Consider the following 14,621-nt stretch of genomic DNA (forward strand, 5'->3'; position numbering starts at 1 on the left):
CCCCGCGTCCCCCGTCCCTCGCGCGGCTCTGCGCCCCGGGCGCCAGCGCGACCTGCTGCGCTCGCGGCCCGTCTTTGCCCCGGTCTGGAGGCCCGAGCCCGCGGCCCCGGCCGAGCCGCCGCCCCCGCGCGCGCCGCGCCGCCCCGCCGCCCGTGGGGACCTGCAGCCGCGCCCCGCCGCGCGCCCGCCGCCCCTCGTGCCCCGGGGGCGCCGCGCGGGCGCCGCGCCGGCCCGGGCTCTGCCGCCGCCGCCTCCTCGCCTGCGGCCGCCGCCGCCGCTAGTCGCGCAGACGCGGGCTTGGGCCGGCCGGCGCGCGCGCGCGGGGTCCACGGGGGGCGGCGGCGTCCCCTCACCCGGCTCCTCCTGCGGCGCGGCGGGCTGTGCGGACATGGCCGCGGCGGTGGCGGTGGCGGCCGCCTCTCGGCGCCAGTCGTGCTATCTGTGTGACCTGCCCCGCATGCCCTGGGCCATGATCTGGGACTTCACGGAGCCCGTGTGCCGCGGCTGCGTCAACTACGAGGGAGCCGACCGCGTGGAGTTCGTCATCGAGACAGCCCGCCAGCTGAAGCGTGCTCACGGCTGCTTCCCGGAGGGCCGCTCCCCGACCGGTGCACAGCCCGCAGCCGCCAAGCCACCGCCACTGTCGGCCAAGGACCTACTGCTGCAGCCGCCGCCGCAGCTGGGCCACGCGGGCGCCGAGGCCGCGCGCGCTCAGGCTATGGAGCGCTACCCGCTGGCGCCGGATCGTGCCCCGCGCCTGGCCTCCGACTTCAGCACGCGTGCGGGTGCAGGCCTCTCACAGTCGGCTGCGCCGCAGTCCGCGCCGGCGAACGGCATCCTGGTGCCCAACGGGTTCTCCAAACTGGAGGAGCCGCCGGAGCTGAATCGCCAGAGCCCGAACCCTCGGCGTGCACACGCCGTTCCGCCCACTCTGGTGCCTCTGGTCAACGGTTCTGCCGCGCTGGGGTTGAGCGGCCGTGCTGCAGCCACACTGGCCGCGGTGAGCGGAACACCGGGTCTGGGAGCTCAGCCCGCCGAGTTGGGCACCCACAAACGCCCGGCGTCTGTGTCGAGCGCGGCGGCGGAGCACGAGGCGCGCGAGCCGAGCAAGGAGAAGGCGCAGCCCGCGCACCGGAGCCCGGCCGACAGCTTATCCAGCGCGGCCGGGGCGAGCGAGCTGAGCGCGGAGGGTGCAGGCAAAGGCCGCGCGCCCGGGGAGCAGGACTGGGCCAGCAGGCCTAAGACGGTGCGGGACACTCTCCTGGCGCTGCACCAGCACGGCCACTCGGGGCCCTTCGAGAGCAAGTTCAAGAAGGAGCCGGCTCTGACTGCAGCAGGCAGGTTGTTGGGTTTCGAGGCCAACGGGGCCAACGGGTCTAAAGCAGGTAGGGGCGGCTGCGGGGCGAGGGGAGAAGGGATGGAGGGCGTGGGGTTAGAGGCAGCGTTTGCGCGCCCGCCCACCCTTGTGTGTGTGTGTGTGTGCGCGCGCGCGTGCGTGTGTGTGTGTGTGTGTGTGTGTGTGTGTGTGTGTGTGTGGTGGTGGTGGTGGTGGTAGGGATCCATTCTTTCATGCACAGTTTTGCCTTAGTCCAGAAACAACAAACAGCCAACTTCCTGGTCGGCCCGGGGCTGAACCAGAGCTTAGTGGCAACGTGGTCCCTCTGCTGAACCAGCACAACAGGGATGAGTCAGAACGGGTTGATAGGCAGCTACACGGGGTTTTCCTTTCCCAGCACATTCTTGGATGGAAGCGTGAAGGCAGCAGTCACCCTTTAACCTGTCTGCTAAATGCAGTCACATGAGCTGGTCTGGGGTTGGAGCCTTTCAGACAGGATCCCATGACTTGGCTTACCTTGGAGGTGGTGTGCAGGCTCAGAGCCCCTTATTAGGGGAAATGTTTGAAGCTGTGTGCAGAACTAGGTGTGTTTTTGAAGATGAGAGCTGTCTCTTTGGGGGAACATTAAAGTTAATCTTCCTTTTCTTCCATACCTGTCTCTTTCCAGTTGCAAGGACAGCAAGGAAAAGGAAGCCTTCCCCAGAACCGGAAGGGGAAGTCGGGCCCCCTAAGATCAATGGTGAGGCACAGCCTTGGCTGTCCACTTCCACAGAAGGGCTCAAGATCCCCATCACCCCTACATCCTCTTTTGTGTCTCCACCACCCCCTACTGCCTCTCCTCATTCCAACCGGACCACACCGCCTGAAGCGGCCCAGAATGGCCAGTCCCCAATGGCAGCCCTGATTTTAGTAGCAGACAATGCCGGGGGCAGTCACGCCTCGAAAGATGCCACCCAGGTTCACTCCACCACCAGGAGGAACAGCAGCAGCCCGCCCTCTCCCTCCTCTATGAACCAAAGAAGGCTTGGCCCCAGAGAGGTGGGGGGCCAGGCCACCGGCAGCACCGGAGGACTGGAGCCGGTGCACCCTGCCAGCCTCCCAGACTCCTCTCTGGCAGCCAGCGCCCCCCTGTGCTGCACCCTCTGCCACGAGCGGCTGGAGGATACTCACTTTGTGCAGTGCCCGTCTGTCCCTTCGCACAAGTTCTGTTTCCCTTGCTCCAGACAAAGCATTAAACAGCAGGGCGCTAGCGGAGAGGTCTATTGCCCAAGTGGGGAGAAGTGTCCTCTGGTGGGCTCCAATGTCCCCTGGGCCTTCATGCAAGGAGAGATTGCTACCATCCTCGCTGGAGATGTGAAAGTGAAGAAGGAGAGAGACTCGTGACTTTCTGCGTTCAGAAAAGCCCATGGTTACCCTTAACTCAAACTTGTTGAACTGTATATAGATCTCCATACATATATATATATATAAATATAAATATATATATCCAAGACAAGGGAAATGTAGACTTCATAACATGGCTGTATAATTTTGATTTTTTTTTGAATACATTGTGTTTCTATATTTTTTTGACGACAAAAGGTATGTACTTTAAGGCATTTTCTTCTTTTGTTAACGTTGTTAGGCTGTCTGTGTTTGACTCTTTGGGTGACAGTTGCTGTTTTATGTAGGCTGCGACTTGGCTGCTTTTGTTTTTTTTTTGTTTTGTTTTGTTTTTTTGGTTTTTCTTTTGTTTGTTCTTAAAGAGCACTTGGCAAACAAATGCTTCTAGCCGTATTTGTATGCACTTATTTTAAAAAAGAAAAAAAAGCCAAATACATTTTTTTTCTGACATTGTAAGATTGCCTTACTGTCTGTCATTTCTCCTCGCTGGCCTCTCTAAGGCTGGAGGCCGGTTGGTGGAGGAGAAAGGAAGTGAGTGGAAGGGGGATACCCGTCACAAGGGCATCCCCCGTCCCCCGGGAAATGTCACCCACCTTTCCGAGGGAGGGAAAATGGGGTTTGAATCTTGTCAACGGTTCAGCTCTTGCAGTACTGGTCGTCAGAGGTGCTGCTGAAAGGTTATTTGCAACATTGTGTGTTCGGGGTTTGTTTTGTTTTGTTTTTTAATCGAAGGCAAGCTAGCCGATGTTTGCTCTGCCCACGTGACCAGTTGTAAGCGTAAGCTTTCAGTGCTGCGTGCTCCTCCTCCTTGGTGGCCCCACGGGTGGTTCCAGCTGTAGAAGTAGTAGTCAGGGTGGTGTGGAAATCAGGTGGCATTCCTGCCGACCAGCCTGGCTCTGCGGTGCCCCTTAAGTGTTGCAGGCCCGGGTGAACTTGTGGGATTGGATTCGTGTCTGTTGCGTGTTTTCTTCTGTTCTGGTGTGTTTGGTCTACGTGTTCAGTTCTTGTCTGCGTGGTGTCCCCCCTTGTGACGAGTGCTTCCTGTAGTGTGCAGGTTGACAGTCACAGCCCTGGGTGCTGCCAGGAGGACCTGTGGGCACTGTCAGTGGTGGGGCCCAGTGTGGGTAGAGAAAGCCTGCAGTTTTTCCTTAGGTGTGTCTGAAATACTAAGAGAATAATACTGTTCTGGAAAAAAATGAGAGAGAGCCTAGTGAGAATACATACATGAAGGGTTTTTACATAAGCAAGCCCCACCTCTAACTATTTTTAGAAGCCTCTTGTAAACTAATTTCTTTTGGTCACTATTTTGCCTTAGTGAAGTGATTGTTTTTAATGTAAACAACATCAGGTCATTAGCTATCAGTAGTGGTGCCCTTAGTGATGCTGGTTTTGTGGGTTTTTTTTTTTTCTTCTTCTTTGTGCTTTTTTGGTTTAATGTCAACAGGAACACTACCCCCTAAACCCTGACTTGAGGTGTTTGTAACTTGGCCTTGTCGGCTCAATCATGGCTTCTAAGTCTACTATGGTTTGTGTGTTTTTCACAGCCTGGCTTCTATTTTTAATTTGAAAATAGAGATTATCACCAGCTTGACATCATTTCTATTACTTAGTTCTTGGTTCTTGTTTTGTTTTTATTTTGTTTTGTTTTTACCGTTTTTGTTTTTAACCTTTTTTTTTTTTCTTTAGTAGGCAAGTTACTAACACTTGACACTGCAGCAAATACAGTATTTCTTGTCCGGTTTTTCTTGAGTGCACCTCGGCCTCTGTTACCAGTTCTTGTTACCAGTTGTGGTGTTACAGACGGGCTTGCATGATTAGACCAGTTGGTCCTAACTGTGACTCAGGTCCGACAGGTCTCTCTCTGAGGCAGATGTACACACACACACACACACACACACACACACACACACACACACAGAAAGCAGAGTCAGTTTCACCTGCCCATAAAGACATTTGTGAAGGGCTCAACTATTATGGTCTGTACTATAAATGTGTTTCTAAGCACTTTATTATAAACTGGAATTTGGCCTCATAGATGTTACAACTAGATTAGTCATTTGACCTAATTTGCTGTGGCTGTCTGTAATCTCAGCACAGATAAGGTCTCCCAAAAAAAAACCAAAAAAACAAAAAACCAAGAATAAAGAACCATCCTGCTGAACAGAAGTCTGTCCAGCTGCAGAAACGGCCACCTGTGGTTTTTCTCTCTCTACTAGTAGCAAGGCCAAACCTGACCTGTTTAAAAGGGGCTGTAGTTTGAGATTAAGGGTGGACTTCAGAAGGCTTGCAGCTAAAGTGCTGTCCTGGAGTGGGGCGGGGCAGGGTGGGGGGGAGTCTTTCTCTGGCCTACTCTGAAACCAGTCACACGGGGACCTCGGTTGATCTTTCTTGTCCTTGATGACACTGTGGATGTAGTCCACAGCTAGGTAGAAATGTCAGATTCCCAACACTGCTTCTGCTGTGACTTTGATATGCTCAGAATAGTGGGGGGGATGGGGTGGTCGGTCAGGCTTTTTTTTTTCTTTTAACAGTTTATAGAATTTAACAGATAGAGTTAGTGTCTTTCATGTGGCCTCACTCGAGTTAATGAGAACATACACGTGGTTTACAGCTTTTCTATATACCTTTCCCTGGCCACCAGGTGTTTTGAAAGTGTGCCACCTTTCAAACTTTGCTTTATTTTTTTTTAAGTTGAAGGTGATAATTTTTCTATATATGATGAAACTCAATGTCTACTGAAATAAGTGTAATCTGAGCTATCAACGTTATATTTTAAAACCACGCTATGGAGATATCACCTGCATTCTGTCATTTGTCAGATTTACAGTACTTTTTTTTTTCTTTAAGCATTAAATAAAAATAAAATTGGGAGCACTGAATGTTTTCCAAGGCCTTTTTTTTTAAAAAAAAAATTTTTTTTTTAATCAAACTCAGGGCGGCTGTTGTGGTGATCGCCAGACTGAAGGGTGTATGTATGGGGTTGGGGTTTTCAGGACAAGTGAGATAGGAGACTTGTAGTCAAGGGGGGAAGGGCAGAGGGGGAGGGGCACAGATAGGCTCAGAGCAGAGGTCATCTGGGAAGTACTTGTTTGCTTTGCAAGCTGTTAGCAGAGCCGCTCTGCAAGAATTGGGTTGGAAAGAGCAGATGGCCGCTGGGACACTGAGGTGCCCGTCCTGACCTGGATCTGCTCTTTGAAAAGTTTTGTGATAGTTGACATCTTGGGCCATAGACAAGTACTCTCTTGGTGGGAGTGGGGTCTACATTTGAGAAAGCTGTGGAGTGAGGTGTAAGTAGAGCCACTGGAGAGGCGTACGTAGGTGTGAATCCCCACAAGTCTAACTGGCAGTTGTCACCACCTAGCAGGGGATTCCTGCAGGGTACACTTTTTTCTTGATCTCTTGGCCTGTGGTAGGGAAGGCTCCCATGATAGTGAGCTGTGAAATTTTGGAAGAGTTCAAGGCTAGAAACATACAGTATGTATTAAGATGACATCAGCAGCGTCTTTGGGGGGAGGGGTGGTCCTGTGACTTGTGGGGAGGCTATCCCATATATATTTAGTTTTTTTTTTCATTAGCAATAAATGACTTTTTCATTTAATAACAAGAAGTAGGCTAAACTTAGCTTTGGTTTTCTTGGAAATGCTAGATTTATTTATTTATTTATCTATCTATTTATTTATTTATTTATTTTTGGTGACACAATAACTCTTCCAGAAGTCACTTTTAAAAAAAATCTTTAAGCGCCTTGCAAAGATAAGTGATTACATCCAGTTCTTCAGTTAAGTAGACTAGGTTCTTGATGTGGGGAGGAAAGGGTTAAAAAATTGGGGAATCCTAGTTTTGAGACAAGTCTTCCACTGTTCGGTGCTTCTGCACGTGATTTATAGATCATCTTGTTTGATGAGTGAAATGCCCACCTTCCTGATTACGTATGGAATCTTCCAGCAAAACGTTTGGGCAGGCTACCATTGGTCTGGGGTCACCCTCATCTGCCTGCCTTCTGTTCATAGGAGGCTAGAAGACATATTTCTCCTTGGTCACAGACAGTGAATTCAATCATACTTATTTCATCTCCTAGGGTTCTAGATGCAGCTTGTGTTTTAACTCCTGGAGGGCTGCTGCTTAGACCCATACTACCAGAATTAAGTAGGCTGTAGACACAGAGATGCAAAGTTCCCAGACTGTCAGTCATGCCGATCCCTCCTTCCTGTTTTCTGGGGGCAGCCTGCATCTTCACCAGAATGCCCTTCTGGTGAAGGCACACACACACAACACAACTGTGTAGCTTATAGATTATGTAAGAAGAGACTGGAAGTTGGAGATGATTGGATATATGGATTAGCACTGGGTATGTCTGAGTTCCCAGCTAAGTACAGACCAGAGGTATCACACTACCCCTGATGATCATTATGACGACTGCACAGTAGTACATCCGAGGCGGAATGCTTGCCTAACATGCATGAGGCCCTGGATTCAGTTCCCAGGACTGAAACACCTCAGCCGGTCTAACCCAGCAGTATCACCTGCCCCCATGCCAGGTGTATTTGACACCACTTACCTTTGATTTATTTCAAAAGTATTACAGCTCTTTAAAAAAAAAATCACAAAATTGTGTTTGTGGGGTTTGTGTGTCTGGTGTGTTTAAATCACAACATGGTGCCCTCTTGGTTGGACTTCAATATAAAACAGTCCATGCAACGAGAAAGGTATTTTAGGGGGAAAGTACCATAGAGACGTAACTGGTTTTAATTATTTGGATATGGTATCACAAAGACTGTTTGGGTTTTTTTGTTTGTTTATGAGACAGTCTCATTGCACATAGGACCTGCTTTGTAGACCAGGCTGGCCTCAACTCAGAAGTGATCTGCTGCCTCCAGCTTCCTGAATTCTGGGACTAAAGGCACTTGACACCACACCTGGTTAAAAAAAAAAAAGTGACCTTTTATTTTGAATGAAAAGGCCAGTAGCATGACTGTTGGCATGGTGTAAGTTTCTTCTATGACAACACCTTAAATGTGTCTAGGGGAAAGTAAGAGGCTGGCCCTCTATAACGCACACTGGCTCAAAAATCAAACAACATCCTTTGATCTACCCCAAGAACATTAGAAACGCCTCTAAGATAGATTAGATCTGGAGACCAAGATGACAGGATTCCCAGTAAGAATTCAGAGAGCATCAGGTACTGGCTGGCCTTTGAATGGGGCTGTAGAACTGGGCTGGTAAAATACGTAGTGCACCCTGCACGGTGAGCTAACACATCCTGTATAGGGTAACACCACCACATTTGAATATTTCTAAATATAGTGTACATTTTGTGCAGAATAACTTGTTACATAATCTGGAGATCTTAACCACTCTTACTTAGCAATTAGTGATTCTAAGGAAGTCATCAGTATCATTAGCAGTTCAGATGCTCACCGGGGGAACGGGGACCGGGCACAGATGAGTCAAGCTTTGCTGGATGAGCGTGGAGGCAAGATAGATATTTAGGTCACTGCAGATTTCTCTGCCACTTAGTAAACATCTTTCCTGCCGCAGCGCAGCGTCTTCCGAACTCTGTGTGTGTGTGTGTGTGTGGTGGCGGTGTCTCCAGGAAAACAAAACAGAAACAGCATTTTCAGCACAGCTAAGGGCCTCCATTTATTTTAATGTTGGTTGGTTGGTTTTGTTTTCTGTAGCCCTTGCTGTCCTGGAACTCTATTGTAGGAAAGACTGGCCTTGAATTCCTGGAGATCCAGCCTGTGCCTCCCACGTGCTGGGATTAAAAGTGTGCACGACCACCTCCTAGCTTTTGTTGTTTCTTTTTTAAATGAGACACAAGTTATGTTCTCTTATGATTTTTAAGTATGCTATCAAGAGATCTGCAGAACACAGGAAGGGCTATTGGGATCCACCTGAGTTATAACCTTATAGCCATCCATCTTGGATTGCCGTTGCTACTGGGAAAAGGCTGCTGGGAGTTGCTGAGGGTTGAGGGAGCGCTCCACCCATTTTCTTATTTGTGCTGCCAACATCAATTCAATTAGCCTTTTTTGGGCGATAAAAGATAAAGATTTATTGTACCCCATATACAACTGAAATCAGAATTTCACAGGCGGGTCACAGTCGTTAGAGACTGTTCTAATAAGCACCATATGGGTGTCTGTACCATTCTTTTAACACCCCCAAGCAGGCACCTCAAGCTACAGCCACTTGTGAGGTTAGGGTCAAAGCCACTGGGTAGAACCCTTTTCTTGGCCAAGGGCACAGTGGACAGGTTGGTCCACAGAGGCTCCCCTATCTACCATGAATGTGGGAAATAAGAGTAGAGGCTAACTCCACACACGAGAGAACGGAGTGTCCTAGAATTTATAAACCGAGCCACAGCAGCCTTCTGACCCAGGAACTCAAGACGGGCATGCGCACAATGCATGCATTGTGCAGCACACACAAGGGCCATGCTTTGGCTGAGCATCAAAGCGGCTGCGTCCTGTTGCATCTGCGCACAATCGTGGAGCCCGGGTTGCATCGGGCGGGGTCAGGCTAGGGCTCTTCCTTTTCCCCTTTTAACTTTGCTTGGCAGTTTGGGAGCAAGGCGTGTTTTAAAAAGAAGCCTCCAGTCCAGCCAACCCCAGTCGCTTTTACAGAAAGTGAGTCAGGCCCACGAGGAACACATGGAACTGAACTCGCCTCGTGGAGGGGGCTTCCACTCCCTCTCATACATGACCGCAGATGGGCACGTGGAGGCTCTGGTGTGTCCACTGCGCGCGCGCCCTACCCTGTCCTACTCTGTTCTTGCTCCACGAGCCTCCACCACGTCCCACGCGCACTCGGCTCCACTCTGTACCCCACGCCCCGCCCCACTCCGTGATCCTCGCCCCAATCCACGGACCGCTTCCCCACTAGGCAGTCCCCCCTTCGTCCCGTGCGTCCCGCCCCACTGCACGGGCGGCGCCCCGCGCCAGCTGCGGCGCTAAAATTAGCGTCCCGCGCGTGAGTTGGCGCCCGCAGGAATGCGCGCGCAGGCTGGAGCTGCGCGTGCTGCACCAAATAAAGTCAAAAGCTTGTCTGGCGACGGGGGGCGCTGGCGCCTGGGGCCCCGAGGGTCACACGCGGCTGCTTTAGTAGCCAGCGGGTGCCGGGGGCGATTTGTGAAGTTTACAGAAGCCTCCGGACAAAAGCTGCCCAAATGTCACTCCGTTTTTGGAAACCGTCATTCCGGGGGTGAGGGTGAGGGTGGGGGGCGAGGGGGGTTAGGGCTGTAGCTATAATAAGCCAAATGTTTCATGCTGATGCTGTAAACATACGTGTCAAAAGGACGTCCGTGTGAGCAGAGAGCGTACCCATGCTGGACCATGTTCAAAGTGCAATTGGGAAGCAATCCTCAGGACACAGTCCACGCGGGAGCTCCCAAGTCTGATCAGGCGCTCTATCAGCTGGCTGTCTAGTCGGGCATAAATAATGTAGAAACAATTTAAGGTGAGAGAGCGCCTTTAAGGTGCTACGCAGTTAATTTCACATTTTTCTGAATTATTCAGTTTAACGCTCTGCAGTACTGGGGTGGGGGTGGGGGGGGTAGAGAAACAAACATAAGCTCCGTGTTATTTTATTTAATTAATTAATTAATTTATTTATTTATTTATTTTTTAATTCTCTGTCGAGTGTGGTGGCTGATGCCTGGAATCCCAGCACTGTGGAGGCAGAAGGGTCATAAGTTCAAGACCAACCTGCCCTACATAGCGCATTGCTGTCTCAGCAGGAATACAGAGAGAGAGAGAGAGAGAGAGAGAGAGAGAGAGAGAGAGAGAGAGAGATGACATTTCTCTCTCAGCAGTCTTGGAGCAGATTGTGCCTATCCTGGGGAGATAGGGACCTCCCTCATTCAGGCCTTAGTGACAGCTTGCCATTGCTTCAACAGTGATTGCAGCACATGGATGGGACACTGAAGAGTTTTGTGTGTCTAGAATCCTACTTGCAACCTGCCTGGAGACTTGGCTTCCACCTCGAGAGGCAATTGTGATACAATGTCACCCTGTGCACACAAGGCTTCCTGGTTCAAACTTCTGAGAGAAAGGTCCTGTTCTTTCCCTGTGGCTGTGTGTCTACAGCCAGAGGCTGTTCTCATGGAGACACAAGAGAGTTCTGTGCTGAGACCTGAAGTCTTAAGTTCCATTGGGAACACACCTCTCTGCTTATGCTTCACACGCCAGCTGCCACACAGGGCTGGGGAATCTTCCTAGACCATGAGCATCTCATGGCATCATGTACACTTGATTAAAACAACGAGTATTCACCCCATAGAGGAGCTAAGAAATAGGCAGTCTCCGTGACAGGGTCTGATCTGAAAAAGCACTAGGTGTGTGGCAACAGGGTGCTTACTGGGTTACACCAAATAAATATTTTCCGTTATTATGTGAACGTGAGTAACAAGGAGTCCCTCTGAAACACTGGAGAGCAGGGCGCCCCCTGCTGTGCTCACTCCTGGAGAGCAGGGTTCTACAGGGCACTTCCTGCTGGGGACCAAAGGCTGATTTTCATTGGGTATCAATACTGTACCCTGTGCAAGCTTCCGTATTTCATCAGTGACCTTAGAGGATAAATGGCACCATTGGAAATAAAATAAAAATACGATCTGCAAGTAGAGGAGGTGAATACTTTATTCATGGACAGTCTCTTGAGCATATCGTTAGGCCTGCAAAGCAGCTTGACATTGGCCCACATGTGACTTTGGAAGCAAGGACTGCACTTGTGTGGTTGTGGGCGATGGAGGATTTTAAATATATTTTCTAAAAGCATTAACAACAACAACAACAACAAAAAACAATAAATGTGGAGGGGGCAGGAATCAAAGAACTCCTTCATTAGGTTAACTTCAATGAAGATGTTCTATGTGTAAAATTTCATTTTCTTTTCTTTTTTTAAAATATTTTATTAGGTATTTTCCTCATTTACATTTCCAATGCTATCCCAAAAGTCCCCCATACCCTCCCCCCTCATTTTATTTTCTGGTGAACCATACATTTTTGCCCTGGAACCAGTGGATCCAAAAAATAAAAATAAATAAAAAATAAAAGCCATGGAAGCCATGAAGAATTGGTCAACCACAACTATGTAGTTTGAGAAAGAACTTAGTCAAGGGGTGAGTGGCAAACCAAGCCATCCAGTTAGCCCTGGGGGTTTCTCTTGTGGTGTCTGCTGAGGTTATGAACCATTGGGGTGAGGTTGGGACTCTCCATGGCCCAGAGGAATCCCAGACATTGCAGCAGGAAAGAGATGGCATGTGTAAGAATGGTGACTGGAGAGAAAGCTTCCACCAGACCCCCACCTGCCCATTGTGATTCGTGTCTTCACTGATTGGTTCACCTGGGTTTCCCTGTATGCCTTCTGGTAAGGAAAGGGGACTGGGAGGCATGACTCAGTTGGTAAAGTGTTTGCCGTGAAAGTATGAAGACCCGGGTTTGGATCTCAAGAGTGCCCATGCAAAGAGCTGGGTGTGAAGGTACGCAGTGTAACCTCTGCCAAAAGGCTGGAAACTCTGTACTGAGAGGCAGGCTCATTGGCCAACCATCCTAGCTAATCATTGCACTTCATGTTCGGGGAGAGATCTTGACTCAAAAGTAATGTGGAAAGCAATAGAGGACACAGAGCATTGACATTTTGATTCCACACACATAGACAGGGACAAGTGCACTTTCGTACACATATGCACAGATATACCTATGCACACATATACATATACACACATATACATATGCACACATATATGCTTATCCATGTTTTACACACACACACACAAAGAATATGGGCTAGGATCTGATGGCTTAAACTTAAATGGTACCTCCCTCTCTAAACTTTTGTGTTTAGTCTTCTGAGAAACCGGTTAGGGATGGGATGGCTTACCTCTTGGCCTTATAGAGGGATTAACAAAGTTAAGTAATACACATTCCATGATGCTTAACGCTTGGTGACTTGAGATATGTCCCTTATGACTAGATCAGGTGGGTGCAAAGAGAAAGTGTCTTCGGTTTGTTTGCAGAAATGATTGCTATCCTGCTACCTATCTGGCTGCCTTCCCATCCTCCCATTACAGTGCCCTGGTCTCACTCCTTTCTGCCCACATTTTTCTCAAGTTGTTTCATCCAGTATCAAGTGTTCGAATCATATTTGCATACAGACTTCCTACAAAACATCTCTAGATTCAACTTCCCCTTTAGGTACCAGCCAGGCTGTGCCAAGCAGCTTGCTCATCAAATTCAGTGAGCTTTCCAGTTGTTTTTTTTTTTTAACCCATTGTGATAGATATATCCAAAATCAAGCTCCTGTTCTCATGCCTGTCTCATTACCTCTGTTTTCCCATTCTTCATGCAAGTCGAGGTCGCCTTCCCATTGCTTGGGCCATAAGCCTGGAAGTGACCTGATCGGGGTTTTATCATAATTACCAATCAATCAGCACATCCTTGTGCAGGAGGGACACATATTCAACAACTAGGCATGGTGGCACACACCTGTAATCCTTGTTCTTGGGAGGATCAGAAGTTCAAGGTCACCCTCAGCAATATGGCTAGTTCCAGACCAGCCTGGGCTACATGAGACCCTGTCTCAAATAAGTAGGAAGAAGACAACATGTTGGAGACTTACCTGGTGGAGCCACTACCGTGCCTCGTGTAGAATACCTCAGATGCTTCAGAGTCCTGCTTCCAGGTTCTGCCCATGTCCTCTGAAGCTTAGTCTCAAACTTGGCAGATGGATGAACCTCTAAAGTGTGGGTCTGGGGAATGGAGTGAAGGCACAGCAGCAAAGAGGCTGCCTTTTCAGAACACTAGGGTTTGATTTTCAGTGCCCACAATGGGGGTGGGGGTGGGGGGCTCACAACCACCTGTAACTCCAGTTCCTGGGTGCTCTGGTGCCCTCTTCTGACCTCTATGGGCATTGCACACAGATGATACACAGACATCCAAGCAAAACACCCACACATTAAAAAAACAACAACAAAAACCCTTTAATTTTCTCTTAACATAAGTCTGCTCTTTGATCTTCTTCCTCCCTTACTAAAATCCCTCTGGTGTCCTTTTTAGAAAGCAAAAAGCAAAAAACAAAACTCCTTTAGTGTCAAATGCAAAGGTTTGCAAGGTTCTGCTACGCCCCAGGCACAGTTGGTGTCCTTGCTCATTCTATTTTGGCAACGTTGCTTCCTTGTTCCTCAGATTTCCAAGCATGCACCTACCTCAGGATCTTTGTGTGTGATCTCTCCTCGGAATACTTGTTTCTGTTTAGTTCATAGTTGTTTTTTAAATTACTTTGAGATAGGCTCTCACATATTCCAGGCTGGCCCTGAGCTCCCTATGTAGCCAAGGATGACCTTAAACTTTGATCCTCCTGTCTTCTCTTCCCGTGCTCAGATGAGAAACATGTACCACCACACCCAGATTATGGAGTACCGAGGGTGGAACCCAGAGCCTCATACATCATAGACAGCATTCTATCAACCAAGAAACACCTGGTTCTGAAGGGATGAAGAGCCAAGATGGGCAGCCTCGCCAGTTTGGCCTCTTTGTGCCTCAGGTATAGAGGGACTGGTGATAGCAGCCCAGTATAGCAGCAATCGTGAACATGCACTGTGAGCCACAAAGTAACGAAAACACGCTATTTTATTGTTATTTAACTTGGTGTTACCCTTCCAGGCTTTGTTTCAGGGATTAAATTGGGACTCCTCATTATATGTAAGTTATAACACAGAGACCAGTGTCAGGACGACATCCTTGAGTAGTTCTCCTCTGACCCGATGGTGCTTCCAAACGCTCATGGGACCCATAAGACGCAGAGTTTTCTGGGGTCTGGTCCTCATGGTTCAGCTATAGTTGGAAGTCATTGAGTCCTGTGTCTTTAGCACCCTGCAGGATCTCTGCCATGAGATCCACAGCAG

The 14,621-nt window shown here is 49.3% G+C and overlaps 1 protein-coding gene across 1 annotated transcript; it reads left to right on the forward strand.

Annotated features, from left to right (window-relative positions):
* Nucleotides 1–214: 214 nt before the first annotated feature.
* Nucleotides 215–5,598, forward strand: Irf2bp2 (interferon regulatory factor 2 binding protein 2). The gene is made up of 2 exons (XM_021170773.3): nt 215–1,385; nt 2,004–5,598. Exons 1-2 carry the CDS (start codon nt 389–391, stop codon nt 2,717–2,719), a joined length of 1,713 nt encoding a protein of 570 aa, XP_021026432.1. The 5' UTR covers nt 215–388; the 3' UTR covers nt 2,720–5,598.
* Nucleotides 5,599–14,621: the final 9,023 nt, after the last annotated feature.

Source organism: Mus caroli, unplaced genomic scaffold (genome assembly GCF_978045245.1).
Source record: "Mus caroli unplaced genomic scaffold, Mus_caroli_1 scaffold_10, whole genome shotgun sequence".
Taxonomy (NCBI): Eukaryota; Metazoa; Chordata; class Mammalia; order Rodentia; family Muridae; genus Mus; species Mus caroli.

What these genes read in the sequence shown, in the direction of transcription:
- Irf2bp2 (XM_021170773.3), top strand. Translation starts at nt 389, where the DNA reads ATGGCCGCGGCGGTGGCGGTGGCGGCCGCCTCTCGGCGCCAGTCGTGC. An exon ending in GGCCAACGGGTCTAAAGCAG is followed by an intron (nt 1,386 to 2,003) that starts GTAGGGGCGGCT and finishes GTCTCTTTCCAG; the next exon opens with TTGCAAGGACAGCAAGGAAA.